Genomic DNA, 16,079 nt, shown 5'->3' with positions numbered 1-16,079 from the left:
CTGAAGTTTTCTTACTGACTGTTTTTTTGTCTGAGATCTGTTGCAGTATCTACACAAATAAACTGCCCTCTATCTCTGCAATTGTAGAAAATAAATATAATTGTAGAGCATGCATTCTGATCGGCTTTGTATCAGGTTATTAAACCAGTCTTTCTACATACTTGAAATTACTTTTGTATGTCCTTCTGTGTATATCACTTTCATCAGTGATAGTTTCTCAGATTAACTTGATTCAAGGTGAGGGAAGATTAAGGACGTTCATACTCTGTTTACTTGATTTCTATGGTTATTGGCTCATCTTTTCATTGAGTCAAGATACTGATAATGAAACTTCCTATAAATTTCTCACAAAAGACTATGGTAAAACCAGTCTGTATTGTTGAGTTTTATGGTTAAGGTATACATGACCAACTGAAGTCTTTATTTTGTTTGCTGCAGCTTTAGTTGCTTGGATAACTTGGAGAGTCTCTGGGCTGCTGCATGGACAGTGTTTAGCCGTGAGATGTTCTTGTGTTAGTAGTTATGTGCCTAAGAAGACTGCCCCCTCCCCAGTAGTTGAAATATTGTTGCTTAGTTTTCTCATACTGAATTGAGCTCATCAGAGGTTGTTACAGAGAGCTAAATCCCCGATGGAGAAGGAGATGCTACAGAGAGATTGTCTTCCTTCCCCTGGGCCTATTCCCAGGGGGATAGTGGGCTAAGTAGTATGAGGCAGCCAAGAGCTTTGTTCTTTATTACTGTAATGTCACGAGTTCTCTGTGCTTACTCTGTGTCCTTAATTTAAGAAGCAGATGAGTGTGATTTCTTCTGGAGAATCTGTAAAATATGAGTTAAAAATAAAATCCTATAATGACAGACCAAGTCTTTTCCCCCAATTTGCATTGCCTTTTTGAGTTAAAATAGCAAAGCTGTATGTCATTCTCAGTTTCCAGTGTTTATTTGCTGGGTTATAAGCAATGGTACATTTCGTGGCACACAGTTAATGGGTACTTCCTGAAGTTTTAAGAATTTTAACTTTGATTTTACTGTGTGTAATAGCAGCTTTTTAGTAAAAGGGTGAATGTTGCCATATTAGCCATCTTGTCCCTGCTGTTGCAGTTTACTAAATGTTGGAGTCAAAGTTATTGCTGTCTTTCCCCCTCCCTCTCCCCCCCCCCATTTCCTTTCATATCTTTTGTATGTATTTACATATTTTGTCAGCACTAGAAGGTTTATGCCAATATTTTGGGGTTTATTAATGCCTGCAGATTTCATACCAGTAGTAGTTCACTATTAGAATGATGTTCTAGAGATGGTGGATCATTTGCATTACAAATGATCTGTTTCTTTTTGAAACCAAGACTCTGTAGGGAATCCAAATAGCTGATTTCAGGCCACTCAAAAACAGCTTTCAGAATGGTCAGCCAGGCATAGATGCTTTCCATTTAATGTACTATTATTGAAGCACACTGCAGGGCCCAATAGCTCACACCAGCTTCTGACGGTAAAGCAAATTAAAGAGAATTATTGATGCACTGCCAAATGTTTGATGCTTAATGACAAAACCATCATTCTGTCTGCTCTTATAGCCAATATAAAGATGGGTTGTTTTTTTTTCCCCTGGAAAGTGATAGGCCCCAATGTGATTAAGTACAAAATCTGAATGTTAACACTATATTGAGCCTCTGTATGTGTTATATCTTTTACACCTGTTTATAATATTGTGGGAGATAATTAAAACTGAAATATGTAAGTTAAGTCATCAGGCTGTTTTTAAGCTGGTGTGGAACATACACAAAAGGTAAATCTGATGAAGCATGTACTCTTTCAATTTCCAAGACCTCATCCTTTTATAACTTAGGTTTTTGTAAGTTCCAGTACATTGTTTGCTGTTAGTCTTTTGTGGTTTTGATGTGTTTGAGTATTCTGGGTGTAATACCTAGTACAAGTCACCTTCTGTATAAAATTGTAAGTGATCTTTCTGCATATGCATTATTAGGAAGGTTTTGATTTGGTGGTGTGTTTGTTTTGTGTGTCTGGTTTGGTTTTGCTTTCTTTTGCTTTGCTGTATTCTTTTGTTAAGCAACAATGTTGGAAACTCACTTGGTACCGTGGATTTCCTGTTTCTGTTGTCTGAGCGAATATTGCAGTATAGAACTCCTCATGCCTCTGGAGGAAACTTTACATTTTGAACAGTTTCTATGAATTCAATATTAGGAGTTGTGATGAAGAATTCTTTTAAGTTAAAGTATATACTGGGGGGTTAATTCTGCTGAACCATTATTTCTTTTGGTTTCTGAGCTAAAAAATAATAGGCAGTTTGACTAAATCTTTGTGCTTCCAAACAGAAAACAAATTCTCACCTATTGGGGTATTGAGAGGTGCTTTGCTAGTCAGACTGTTTAGGGAACTGTTGTTTGTTCTGTCTTTCAAAATGTCCATAAGTGGTATTCTCACTCATTACTATGAGCTGCTGATCTCTCTGGGTCTTGCCATTCCTGTAATGCGTACCAGTGTTAGTCTTCACAATTACTTAGATTGTATTGCTGCTGTGCCTCTGGTAAGCAAAATAACATGGTATGATAACAAATTCGAAGGTTTATAAATGAACTATAAATGAAACTATAAACAAACAGGAGGATTTCATTGCATTCCTGCCACTTTGCCTGAGAAGGAACTACCACTCTGAAAGAGTTATCTTTGTGTAAAATAAAAAGTGGAAGCGATTTGTAGAGGTTGCTGATGACTCTCCTCAGGAGAGCTATTTTGTTAGTCTGTCAGAAAAGGTTATGGGATGCCTACTGATGAGGCCCGGCTAAGAGCAGGCATGGCTGTTGTGAATGTTCCTTTGCAGCAGAAGGTAGTCTAGATTTTCTTGTTACTCAGCTTCTTAGTAGTCAGATTTGATGTAGCACATTGATTGCTTTTCTTACACCTATTTTGGTCCATCAAACAAGTTGCCAGTATTGCAATCATTGGGATAGGATGGCTGGTTTAGATGATCTCCCAGGTTCCTTTAATTCTGCTCCCTATGAATATTCCCAGTTCTTATGATTGTGTGTGTTATGAGAGGAGTAGTTTAACTGCTGTATTATGAAATACTTAACAATAAGATGAATGTAGTGTAGGGAAGTAGGAGGTAAAAAAGCATTTTTAAGTGAACTTGAGAGAAAAAAGCTTGCTGGATAAAAAGTAAAAAGTTACCTATCAAAGACAGATTTCATTTATCATCTGTAGTGTGCCCTGGCAGCTAGCCTGAGGTGCTTCAAAAGATGTCATTGATCTTGAGCAAGCAAAATACTCATTCAGTAGTCCCAGCTTCAAATACACAGCTGAAGGAATGTTATTTTTGAGATGGAAGGTGTTGGACAACAGTGAGGGAGAAAGTGATTTTTTTGATAAAAATGGGGTTTGGCATTCCTTTGAGGAGAAGAGCACATGATACTCGGACAAAAGAAATGGCTGACAGCAGCTTTGCTTTCTCTTCAGTAGTTCAAGAGAAGTATCAATACAGCTCATCTATGAAGAGAACCAAGTGATTATGAAGACATTCCTGCTGAAGTTTGTGTAATGAATAGTAGAAAATAGTCTGGGCAGTTGAGAAATGGTTGATTGCCATCAGGTGCACATGCAAAACAGGGAGGAGAGAATCATCTGAATTCATCAGTCGTTGCTCTTCATGAAACTTCTGATTTGTAGAAGACAAGAAAATGAAGTATGTCAGTTGCTTCCTGTCTTTAAGTGTGAAACTATTCTGGTAGCATAGATGCTAGGCTTGTAATTGAATGATTAATTTGACAAAATACAAACTCAAGGTTTATTCCTTTTAGGTACCTTAGTACCTGAAGAAAACATAAAGTTGTAGCTACTGGGGGGGGGGGGGTGTCCCTTTAGGTCAGTTACCCTTATCTGTTTGAAATACCTCTTTTAATCAGAAAATGAGCAGTAAGAATGTCTGGAAATATTTTAAAATTTAATTTAAGATTTACTATAATGTGATCTATGAATGAGTTCAAACAATATTCCATGTATTTGCTTTGTGTATTTCCAATTTTAAAAGGAATATAATTTTGTAGTTGCTCTGCTTGTGCTAAATCTACCTGTATCAAATGCCAGGGCTTAATGAAGCATTTAAGGTTTACTCTATTTGACTTTTGAATGAATTCAAACAATTTTTCATGTACTTGCATTTTATATTTTATAAAAAGATGGTTTTCAAATACTTACTTGTGTAGGACTGTCGTCTCTCTGTGTTAGTTCAAATACTAGCATTCATGGAATCTCAATGTAATTTGTAAAGAGCATCCAAGTTCTGATTTATGAAATAGTTTTTGGATTCAGTCTTGACAGTGGGCATTTTATTACCATTTTTTTTAATGCAACTTCAACACCAGATGGAAATCCACATACCTAGGGACTGCGATCTCCATTGTGGAGAAACTTCAGGACCCCCTCAATGCCCATTCTGCAGCCTGAGTATCCTCCTATAATTGCAAAAATAACCTGAAGGAAAAGTCTGTGCTGTGAGACAAAAAAAAGCATAGTCTTGGTGATCTCTTGCTGTTGAGTTCTGTAACAGTAACAGTCTTTGATCTCAATGTGTTCCTGTGAAACCTTTATATATAGTGTTCCTTGTCTCTTATCAGACCCCTGTCAAGTTTAGATAGACTGACATACCATCAGACCAAAGGTCCTTCTCTCAACAGGAGAGAAGGGGAGCAAATGCCCAGTTTGCTGATGTTGTCTTCTGCTGAGCAAATATAATGTGATTCCTCCCCTGCTACACTTACTACCTTCTTGTAGCCATCTCTTAGGTAGTTCAACAAAGAAGGGATGGAATTTAAAGGAAGAAACAGTATTGATCTGGTACTTGTTAGTGTTGAATATATTGGCATCTTTGCTTGAGAAATCTATATGTATTTGAAAGAAAATTACTCTGAATTAGGGATGTAAAATGTCTTGCCCTTAATTTTAAATGTAGTTAGTGTATTAAGAAATTCTTCTGGGATATTCAGGAAAAAGGTCAAGTCGTTTCTTAGTCAAAATTAATAGGCTGGTTTCTGTGGTATTTCATAGTGATGCAAAGTTTTTTGGGAACTGAGCTTAGCTGGTGAAGCTTTTAAGCTTACTGGTTTGAGGGATGTTAACATTTTTGTGGTGTGGACCTGGTTCTTATTCCTTTGTTATGCATGGTTTTGGTTTAAGTTGTGTAGCTGGTTCAAAGATTCTTTTCAATAACTAAAGCTGCAAGAGATTAGTTGTGTTTTAGCAGCAATTAAAACTACAATGGTTTCACTTGAGAGTTTTCCAGGCAACAGGGAATTCAGATTTATTTTGTCCAAAAGTGGTGGAGAATTTTATATGATGGAGGACAGTTACAGGTGCAGTGCCATAGGGGAATGACTTACTTCCAGTGGCACAGGGTTTTAATTTTGGTTTGCAACCGAGAAGTGTGTGTTAGCTGCTCAGTATCAGCAGTTTGCTTATGCCAGCTAACTCTAAATAAGAGCTTTCACAGGGCTTCTGTCTCCATTCTCTAGAGTAAGCGTAAGATAAGAAACAAATTGGCTTTGTGCTAAGTATGTAATTGAGAAGAAAGTACTTGTCACAAAGAATTAGTTTTTATGCTGTTCAGTACTGTGCCAGATATGCTGATGGACCCTCATTTGGTGGCCTTCCTGCTTTGGGCCAATCCAGGTCACCTGAAGTGTACCCTTTGACTTCTTCCTAAGGAGTCAGTGAAAAGGAACAGCATTCAGCCTACACTTTCAATGCCTTCCTCTCTCTGTTGACTGTATGAAATGTCTCTTTATCTCCAAAGATAAATCTCTTTGTAGAGGTTTACCATCTCATTCCTTGAGAGAGAAAGGAAGAAAGGGAAGCAGGGCAGGTGTGGTTGACTGGAATGGGTCACCTCAAAGGATTAAGCAGCTCTGGAAAGTGAGCAGATTGCTCATATTTTGGGATTTAGTTGGATTTAGGTACAAACATGATTGAGGCTTAGGTAAACTGCATCTGACTCTGTAATAAAAGACACCATTTTCATAGGGGCTGGGAGATTTTTTGTTTCTAGATACATTTCTAGGGGAGGAGTGAGCAGGAGGGCATCATAATTAAAGCTAAAGCAAAAAGGAAGTGCTTGTGTCCTACTTGACACTTTGTTTCTATTGTTTGGTCTTAGTCTTACTTCCCTAAGAATCTAAAACGCATCTGGTTACCACGTTTCTCCAGTCCTTCCTCATAAAAACTCCTTGAGGCTTTTTGCTGAACTTCAGCTACAGAAAGGGGGAGGAGCGCTCAAAGCTATTAAGTACTTACAAAATTTGATTAAAGCAATTGCTGGATATAGGAGGTGAACAAACCCAGTTCCTGTGCTGTAGAAAAGGTTGCTGTAAAAACCTAGGGCTGATGATCCTGCTTGGTATGCCATGAACCACTTCCCACTTATGTGTAAGTTTCCCTGTGTCCCATGTTCAGCTGACACCATGTCAAGTGTGTTGCTGGGAGCTAGCTGCAGAACCTGGTGCAACTTGCTATGTCCCAGAGGTTAACCAAAGTGGAAGAAGGACAAACGGATGCTTGAAGTACTCTGGGTGTATTAAAGAACCAGATTATTGCCTGAGTTGTGTTTGAAGATAAGGGGTACAGGATGCATGTTTCATGGAAAACTGGGCTTTATTGCTTCTGCTTGCCTTTCTTTACTGCTTTTCTAATTTTACTGTAAAACCTCTCTCCATTTTTATTTTTTTTTCATCTTTTATATTTGCAAGTGTTGGGAACAAATAACTTGGACTTAAATAACTGACCTGTTACATAAAGGTGAAAATAGCTAGTGCTCTTACACTGAATGACCACAGCTACGCATTATTTTATTGTATGAAGTTCTGTGTGGTACAAGTCTAGAAGAAGGCAGGGCTGCATGTATAGATGTGAATGAAGACCAGCCTTGAAGGGAATGCTGACGCTGGTTGGTCAGCAAGGTATTTGCCTTCATTTAGAAACCTGAAAATCTGTGTTTATTCAAAACTTGAGCAGCTCAGAACTGTAACAGAAGTTTTCTGGCCTTCATCAGTTTCAAGAAATACTTTGCAGGGTTCATGTTCTCTAAAGTTTGAGACATAACAGTTATATTTCCAGCAGTGTAACTGAGATAAAATCATAGCGAGTTTAATAAAATCAGCGCCTATTTTAGTTTAAGTTTTCTCAGGTGGATTAAGTCACTGAGATTTGGCAAGCTTTTGAGATTCTTATGTTCCTGTTACGCTCTTAAATTGGACTTCCCAGTTGTTAACAGGAAGTGTACCAAATGAGTATAGCTGACCAAGTCAAGTCTTTGCTTACTGCAGATTTTGGTCATGATTTTTTATGAAGATCAGTACATGTGAGGAATACTGTAGCTGCTGTCTGTTTTCTCCACTGTAGCAGTGTGTGTATGTTTGGGGTTTTGTTTGTTTGAGGACGGGGGGTTTATTAGTTTGTTCTTGTTTAAAGATACAGAAGTACTGGTTCAGGGATTCCACTTGTGGGCACACATATACATGTGTAAGATACTCAGTGTTTTTCTGTATTTGTAGGGGTTTAGTTTTGTTTTCTTTATTTCTTTTTAGCGGATATAGCTCAGAGATACAGGATAAGCAAATACCCAACCCTGAAACTCTTTCGGAATGGAATGATGATGAAGAGAGAATACAGGGGCCAGAGATCTGTGACAGCAATAGCAGATTATATAAGGCAGCAGAAGAGTAACCCTATTCGGGAGGTCCAGGATATGGAGGAAATTAGTTCTCTGGATGTAAGTCTTACCATTTTTATTCCTTTTAGATAAATATACATTTATTTTTTTAATGGTGAGTGGTGAAACACAATGTATTTGAAGAATATATTTACTTATATATTTACTTTTTTTTTTTCCCATTCAGAAATACTGTGAGTGCTTATTTTTAAGCTGAATAGAAAACTGGATCATTTCCAGTATTTCAAATTATTCAAATATAATCACTTTCAACCACATTTTGTTACGGTAACTTCACTACCAAATGACTTTATTTTACTTTTAATCATTTGAAAAGAGTATCTTGTGTTTGACAAGACACTTCTAGTATTTCTCTCTGGAAAAAATACTCACAAGGATGCTTCTGAATATTGAGAAGGCGGAAAAGAAATTACTTCTGCACAGTTATTGACTGTTGAATGAATGGCACCTCTGCATTGAATATCCTTAGGGAGTAATGATTTCTGGTAATTTGAGGTAAGTTATAATTTAACCTTTGTTTTTACAGCGCAGCAGAAGAAATATTGTTGGATATTTTGAGCAAAAGGACACTGACAATTACAGAACCTTTGAAAGAGTAGCGAATATTTTGCATGATGATTGCATATTCCTGTCTGCCTTTGGGTAAGTTCTAAATTTTGTTGGTTGCATGACTTCATTATTGAAATTATGTTAATACATTGTTAATAATTGGACTTATTTAATACTTTCAATGTAGCATAACTGAAGAGATTAGACTTTAAACAGCTAAATACACAGAAAGGATAGGAGGAGAAGACTCTTCCTAGCCTTAATGTCTACTGTGAAATCCAACTTTCTTTTTTTGCCTCATTTCTATTTTTTTCACTCTGGCAATATAATATAAATGTAACTGGGAAGGTTTTAGGGGGTAGTGCTAGACAGTTGTGTCCCAAAAATCTACTACTTTGAAGGGAAAGGAGAATAAGTAAGAAGAGTTAGAAAACATTTTGATAAAAATGTTATCATCTTAGCAGAATGAGAAATTTCCTTTGTTTTTAACCTCGTTTTTTTTTCTTTAAACGAATTACAATTTTTGTAGCTTTTTTCCTCTTTTTTTATAGTGTGGGTTTTTTTTTCCTCCTCCTCTTATTTCCCTTTTTTTTTTTCCTGTAAAGAACAATTCAGTATTTACTTGCTCATTTCCTCTTGGTGTCAGGGGAGAAGACCTTGTGTTGGGAGTGGGAGAAGTATTTGTAATGTGCAGGAGTACGTGTGGCTTTCCTTCAGTTCCTAGTTAGGTATTCTGTGACTGTGTAAGCAGCCTTGGCTGTGAGAGAACAATGTATCTGTACGCAGATTTTGTAATTCTGTGGCCTGTAGGTCTGTCAGTCTTATCCCCAAAGAGTGGCCATTATCTCAGATGTTTTCTGATGTGTTTATCCATGCTTATTCTCAGGGCAGCCAGTCTGAGTTGTTACTAGAATTTTAAATTACTTTTGCACCACCCTTATGATTTTTCATTCTTTTCAAGAATGCTTTTAAAAAATCCTTAGTAAGATAACAGTACTTTAATATTTTCTCTTCTGTTGTTTGAGTCTGTTCATCTTTGATTTAATGTTTGTCGACCATGTATAACGAGAAATAGTCTCCCACCACTCAGTGTTAGCATTTGTTTGACAGACACCATTCTTGGGGTAGTTACTGTGGGTTTTCTGGCTTTTTGTTTTTTCTCTAGGCATAAGGAACAAGCAAGCATAATGGAACAAATCAGAATTTAATTATTTGTAACCTGACCATGTAACTACAGATTGCAAGCTTGTCATTATTCTCTTCTGCAGACTCCCATCCCCTCTCTAGCCTGGAGCTGACAGTGTTTGACAGTGTGGCCTTCCAGACAGTGACGTTGGAAGCTAAATGTTTTCATGTCTGAGTTGCTGTGGCTCTTGAGCTTCCTAAAAATAATATGGGAAAAGACTTCCGAGGGAGATGCTGACTATATAGCAGTATTTTCTATTCAGATTATTTCCAAATATATATATCAAAATGTTTCATGGGGAGCTGACACTGACGAGTTGACCACTTCTGTTTGAGCATCCTAACAGCCCCTGGGAGGGGCTTTTGGTTTTGCTATGGACAAAGTTCAACAGGTATCTGGTTTGGAAGATACAAGGTAACGTGAGCTGTCACGTCCAAACTTCTAGTGAGCTAAAATAAACTCAACCAATCAGTTTAACAGGAAGAAGTTACATCAACATCTGTCAAGGCAGAACGGTTCCCTGCTATGCAAAAATTATTCTGGCTTTAGGTATTTGCAATAGCATATTTTTAAACTGTATTAAAATGGTACTTAGTTGCAGATCATTTTGATGCTTAGAATGGTTTTTAAATCAACTGTTCCTTACAGTTCTGTTAAGATCTGAGGTGAGTGCAGAGCAAGATTAGTGAAGGAAGACTTCTAAGCAGGAGATAAGAGAGATACTGATGAAGAGATTATTAGAGGTCATTAGGAACTGTAGTGGTAGGAAAAGTGGTAATGAGTTCAAATTTAAACAGAGGAATTTTAGATTGGATATAAGGAAGTTCCTTACTGTGAGGGTGGTGAGGCACTAGAATGGGTTGCCCAAAGGAGTTGTGAATGCTTCATCCCTGGCAGTGTTAAAGGCTGGGTTGAACAGAGTCTCGAGTGACAGGGTTTAGTGTGAGGTGTTCTTGCCCATGGCATAGGGGTTGAAACTAGATGATCTTAAGGTCCTTTCCAACCCAAACTATTCTATGATTTTAAAAGTAGAACTGGAGAGGGGTATATGTTAGTAGACATGGAAGAGAATGGCCTTGTGCCATTGAGCCGGAGTATAGGAAGCCAAATGCAGAAAACCAAAGCAAGCAGCAGAAAAACATTTTTTTCTCTTAAGGTGCTATGATGGACTGTAGGTAGCTCATGAAAGAGTGTGACTAATCTAGGAACTGTTTTAATTGCATGTTAGCAAGCAAGTAATGGGGCAGGAGGGTTATGTGCTTCCAAGATGTTCACCTACATTACCACTTTGAGAAGAGACAAAGTGCAGACTGAAGTGTTTCCAGTTTGTTAGCTGTTTTAAAAAGGTGTATCTTCAGGCATTTGGGATTTTCCCATCATGTCCCCACTTTGAGTGGGGAAGGCAAATCAGTAACAACTGCAGCTACTGATGTGGAGGACCTTTGGGGGTCCACCACAGGCTTACCCCTAGGGCACACATTTTGTTATAAATTATTAGTTTACCAAGCAGTGGTTAGGCAGGTGGCTCTTATATTGTCACTTTCTTCTTAAGCAGTGAAAGACTTTGAGTTAAGCATTATGATGTTTTTTTTTAAAACATTATGTGTTTTTTTTCAAACTGTGTTTTTTTTAGCTAACTTTTACCAGAGGTTGGGTATGCTTTCTGTTAACCTATGCTAAAAGGAAAAACACGTAGTTCATTTTACTGTTTTGTGGCATATGCAGCCAGTCAGCTCTGTCGTACCAACATGAGTTATGTTGGAACAGCAAGGAATGGGAGAGAAGAGGGCAGGCCTCTTTACATATCTGAAGCTGGCGAAAGGCTTTATTTTTGTTGAGATCTTCTGTCTCCTGTTGGATGCATAGCTGTTCCCATTTGTTTGAATAAGAGATGATAATTTTGAGGGTACAGCCTGGCAGTTTTCAGGGCACTGTGTTATGATTGGGATTAAGGAATTGCAAAATACTCCAGAGGCAGGAAAGACACTTAGTAAGGTGACATAGTGAACTGAATACCAAGGAGGAATTGCATGTGTTCTCAAAGTACACGCATACCATATCATCAGTGGCTAGAAGATGCATGCTGTGACTTGTGCTCTCTTGACCTCTTCTGAGAGTAAAATGGACAGTGTGGGCTTATTTGCTATCCATTTGCTCACTGCATGTTCTGGTAGAGCACCTCAAAGCCCTTCTTTATCAGAGTAGATAAGATGTAACTTTCTAGGGTAAGCATGGCGCAGGAAGAGTAAATGTCAACAAGAATCAACTTTCCTTTCCTTCTTTAACAATAGGTGTTTGTGTTTTTTTTAAATTTACATTATTTTTTTTCATATTACATGATTCTGTTAATTTCATTAACATTTTTCTCTGACGGTCTCTTACCCAAAAATGTACCAGCATTCATCACTTGCACTTTGATTCCTTTAGTCCACAATTCTAATCTTGCTGACTTCCTTAATGCCCTTGTATCTAGCCAGGCCAAGTTTCTGTGGAGTCACTTTACAGTTTACTTTAAAGATCAAGGATTTTATTTCTCAAATTTTGAAGTAAAAGAAGATAGCAAACTAAAATACGGTATTTGGTATCTCAGTTATTTCATTTGTCTGTACCGAGACATGCTTACTGGTTGGTTTGTTGTAGGGCTATTTCAAAAGCCGAGAGATTTAGCGGAGACAATGTAATCTACAAGCCACCAGGGGTAAGTGTAACTATGTATTTTATTCTGCTTTTTGTCACTATATGTGAGCATGAACGAATGGAGACTATATTCAGATAACTCGGTATGTTACTGCATCTCAAATCTTAATTTTGTTTCATCACTAAGTAGTGTGAGAAATAGGATCATAGAAACTAGTGTTTCTAAATGTTTGAGATCTTTATTTCGTTTGTTGACAGTTAAATGCATAAAACCTGTAATTTTAAATGTCAGTGTCCAGAAGTATTTCTTTTTCCCCATAGAAACACACTAAACTCATTATGTGTGTAGATACTTTGTGTTCTGTAAAAGTCTTAATCTGTGAAGTTCATCGGCTGGTGCACTACATGGTTTTCAAAGCAAGTGACAGTTGCTAAGTATTTTTCTGTCACTTGCCTGTCACTAGCCCCCAGGGGTTAAGAGCTGTTCTCTTCATTAAAAGAAATGGAATTAGTACAATTAATCATATGTTAACAAACTCTTCATATACATAATTTTACTTGAAAAATTCAGTAGAGAAGAAAATCTGCAAGAATTGCTTTTTAGAAACATATCTGAAAATCTGCTCCCTTCTCAAATTTAAGGTATGGAAAGAGTTGCTTGCAAATGAGAAATAGATAAAAAAAGACCAGGGGGAGGGGAGTTTCAAACCTTTTTCTGCAAAACTGGAATGTATTAGGTTACCTAATTTATGTGGTGTTTCTGAATTAAGATGTGCTTAATCATGGCCGCAGCTTGCAAAGTCGTGCTTTGCTTCATGCTAACCAAAATTGTAATTACGTTTAGAGATGGAAACACTGAAATCAGAGTTAAAACCACTAGCAAATCAAGGAAAACTATTTATTCATATCTCTTTGGCAAAGCAAGTATAAAATACCAGTTTCAAGTACAGAGATACTATTTCTCAATGAACAGAAGTCTTAATAGCCTAGTAATAATCTAATAATAAAATTAGAAGCATTCCAAATTTGGAAACAAAGTATCTTTTCATTTCTTCTTAATTTGTGTTAAAAAATGAAGCTGACTGCATAAATAATCACATAATACTTATTTTCCTGTTGTACTTCTGTGACATAGTTAATAGAAATTCTGCATGCACAAAGGTTGAATATTGGTATAAGATTGGCTTTCAGTATTTACATGGACACCGTTGCTTTATTGGGTAGGTAATCTTCTTTGAAGGTAGGAAAGTCATTTTTACTGTTTCTCAACCAGTATGTTTTTCTCTTCAACAGGAAAATGCTCCAGATATGGTGTATTTAGGCTCACTAACCAATTTTGATTTGATTTATGCGTGGACACAAGATAAATGTGTGCCACTTGTTCGAGAAATTACATTTGAAAATGGGGAGGTAAGAAATTTTTCTACTATTCTGTTTTTAGGGTTTCTTTCTCAAAACCAAATCATCTCTTTCAAGGTCTCTAATCCATGCCGAAGACCTTTCTACATGCTTTGCTTTTGGCAGAAATTATCTATTAGGTAATGTCTCTTCATTCTTTTGGAGCTTTTTTGTTAGACTTGAAACTCACCAGAGGCAGATTTGTAGTAGCTTTGTACACTCCCAAAGTAAGAGATTATAGAGTGAGGACACTTAGATGCTGAGAATGTATTTGTATTGGAATGTATGTGTCTGTAAGCAAGTTCAGAGGATGATCAGGGGGCTGGGGCACCTCCTGTATGAAGACAGGCTGAGAAAGTTGGGGCTGTTCAGCCTGGAGAAGAGAAGGCAGCGTGGAGACCTCATAGCAGCCTTCCAGTATCTGAAGGGGGCCTACAAGGATGCTGGGGAGGGGCTTTTCATCAGGAACTGTAGTGACAGAACAAGGGGTAATGGATTCAAACTTAAACAGGGGAAGTTCAGGTTAGATATAAGGAAGAAGTTCTTTACTGTGACTGGAGCAGGTTGCCCAAAGAAGTGGTGAATGCTTCATCCCTGGCAGTGTTCAAGGCCAGGCTGGATGGAGTCTTGGGTGACATGGTTTAGTGTGAGGTGTCCCTGCCCGTGGCAGGGGGGGTGGAACTTGATAATCTTAAGGTTCTTTCCAACCCAAACTATTCTATGATTGTGTTCTATGGTTCTATAAGTATGTATAGGGGTGTTAAACCCTGAGTAGAATGTATTATTCATCTAAAGTAAGTATATATTGTTTATATAGATGTTATGACTAAATATTGAATTAAGATTCAGACATAAATGTTATTTAAGTGCTTTTGTGGCTATTATGACTGTCATGGTTTAAGCCCAGCTGGTAACTCAGAACCACGCAGCTGTTCACTCACTCCCCCACTTCCTCCCCCCAGCTCCTGGAGGGATGGGGAAGAGAATTGAAAGAATGTAACTCCCACGGGTTGAGGGTTGAGATAAGAACAGTCCAGTAACTAAGGTTTAACACAAACCACTGCTGCTGCCACCAATATTAATAATGATGATAAGGGAAATAACACGGGGAGAGAACACACCCACTCACCACCTGCCGACTGATACCCAGCCCAACCCTGGCAGTGATGTCGCCGTTCCGGGTAACTGCCCCCAGTTTACATCGTGGGCATGACGTGCTGTGGTATGGAATACCTCTTTGGTCAGTTTGGGTCAGGTGTCCTGTCTCTGCTTCCTCCTGGCTTCCCCTTGTCGCTGGCAGAGCATGAGACTCACAAAGTCCTTGGTCAGAGTAAACATTACTGAGCGGCAACTAAAAACATCGGTGTTATCAGTGCTGTTCCCGGGCTGAAAGTCAAAAACACAGCACTGCACCAGCTACTATGCTACTGCTGAACCCAGGACAATGACCTTGAAAAATGCTTCAATCAGGGTAGAAAATACCTGTGTCAGCATGTCCATGACAGTTTGAAAGAGTAAAATAGTTGTTAACTATCCTTTTGTTATAATTAGTTTTTAAAATTTAATATTGAAGTTAGTAGTAGGAAAAACAGTTCCAAAGCATTATCTAATAAGCATATGAAACAGCTATGGAATTGCCAGTCTTCTGGGAATTGTCATAAAAAACATGTGATTAGGGGGGTGGCAGCAGTGTGTCAGTCTGTGATTAAGCACTGGTACCTTCTTAATCTTTTTAGCTTCACATGCTCTTTCCTTCACATTTCTTCTTTTAGCTGTAATTCATGAAATGGAATTTGGGATCGATCTTTCAGATACTTCTTTTCTTGCTATCCTTATTTTCTTTACAAGCTTTTCTTTTGTAACTTACTCCTCTTTCATCTATTTCCAACTCATATTACAAATGTTTTTGTACAAATAACCAACAGGAAAAAAATCTTTAGAAAATTAGCAAGTTTATAGTACCTCAGGAGGAGTATTTGTACATATCCACAGCATCTGCCAGAAACTCAGGTGAGGTACATAATTGATAGATTGTAGCATGTTGTCCACACTGGATTAAAAACCAAAAGATCAGTCATGATTCATTCTCAGTTTGCACGCTTTTTTATCCTGAGCCTTCAGTGTACGTAACGCTGCTGTTCTGGGTACACAGAACACATCAGGGTACACGACACAGAGGATGCACAAAATGGTTTAAGTACATCTTCTAATCAACCCCACCAGTTTTTATTGGAAGGTTCTGTTATTTGAACAATTTTTAGTTCTTCATTTGCAACTCAGTATCTTAACGATGCCACATGTTAATGTCTTTAGCAGTGTGCAGTGGATTTTAAATGTACTTTTCCCATGGTGAAGTTGGATCCCGAGCCTTAGAAGCCAAGGTTTATCAGTGGTGTTGTGTTGTGGTTTTTCTGGTTGTTCTCTCAACCCTTAATTCCTGTTTACTTGGGCGCATACTTACAACTCCAATGTGAGGATTTGCCTAGCAACATTTGTTTAAAACTTCCAGTGCCGCCAGTACCCAAACAAAATTAAACATGCCAAAATTGAGGTACTTCTGCCTGCTGAAATGGTACA

At 37.8% G+C, this 16,079-nt stretch overlaps 1 protein-coding gene across 2 annotated transcripts in view; it reads left to right on the top strand.

The window, feature by feature from the left end:
* ERP44 (endoplasmic reticulum protein 44) overlaps positions 1-16,079 on the top strand; it is a 48,333-nt gene that overhangs the window by 23,550 nt on the left and 8,704 nt on the right. For both annotated transcript variants that reach the window (XM_061448975.1, XM_061448976.1), the window contains exons 5-8: positions 7,587-7,771; positions 8,259-8,374; positions 12,108-12,165; positions 13,398-13,514. In XM_061448975.1, the coding sequence (XP_061304959.1) occupies positions 7,587-7,771; positions 8,259-8,374; positions 12,108-12,165; positions 13,398-13,514 (476 nt within the window). The remainder of the gene's footprint in view (positions 1-7,586; positions 7,772-8,258; positions 8,375-12,107; positions 12,166-13,397; positions 13,515-16,079) is intronic.

The sequence above is a fragment of the Pezoporus flaviventris genome, unplaced genomic scaffold (genome assembly GCF_033815535.1).
Source record: "Pezoporus flaviventris isolate CSIRO_AGI_PZ_B2104156 unplaced genomic scaffold, CSIRO_AGI_Pfla_v1 ptg000007l, whole genome shotgun sequence".
Taxonomy (NCBI): domain Eukaryota; kingdom Metazoa; phylum Chordata; class Aves; order Psittaciformes; family Psittacidae; genus Pezoporus; species Pezoporus flaviventris.
The sequence above is the reverse complement of the archived record's forward strand: the minus strand, read 5'-3'. Positions and strand labels throughout refer to the sequence as shown.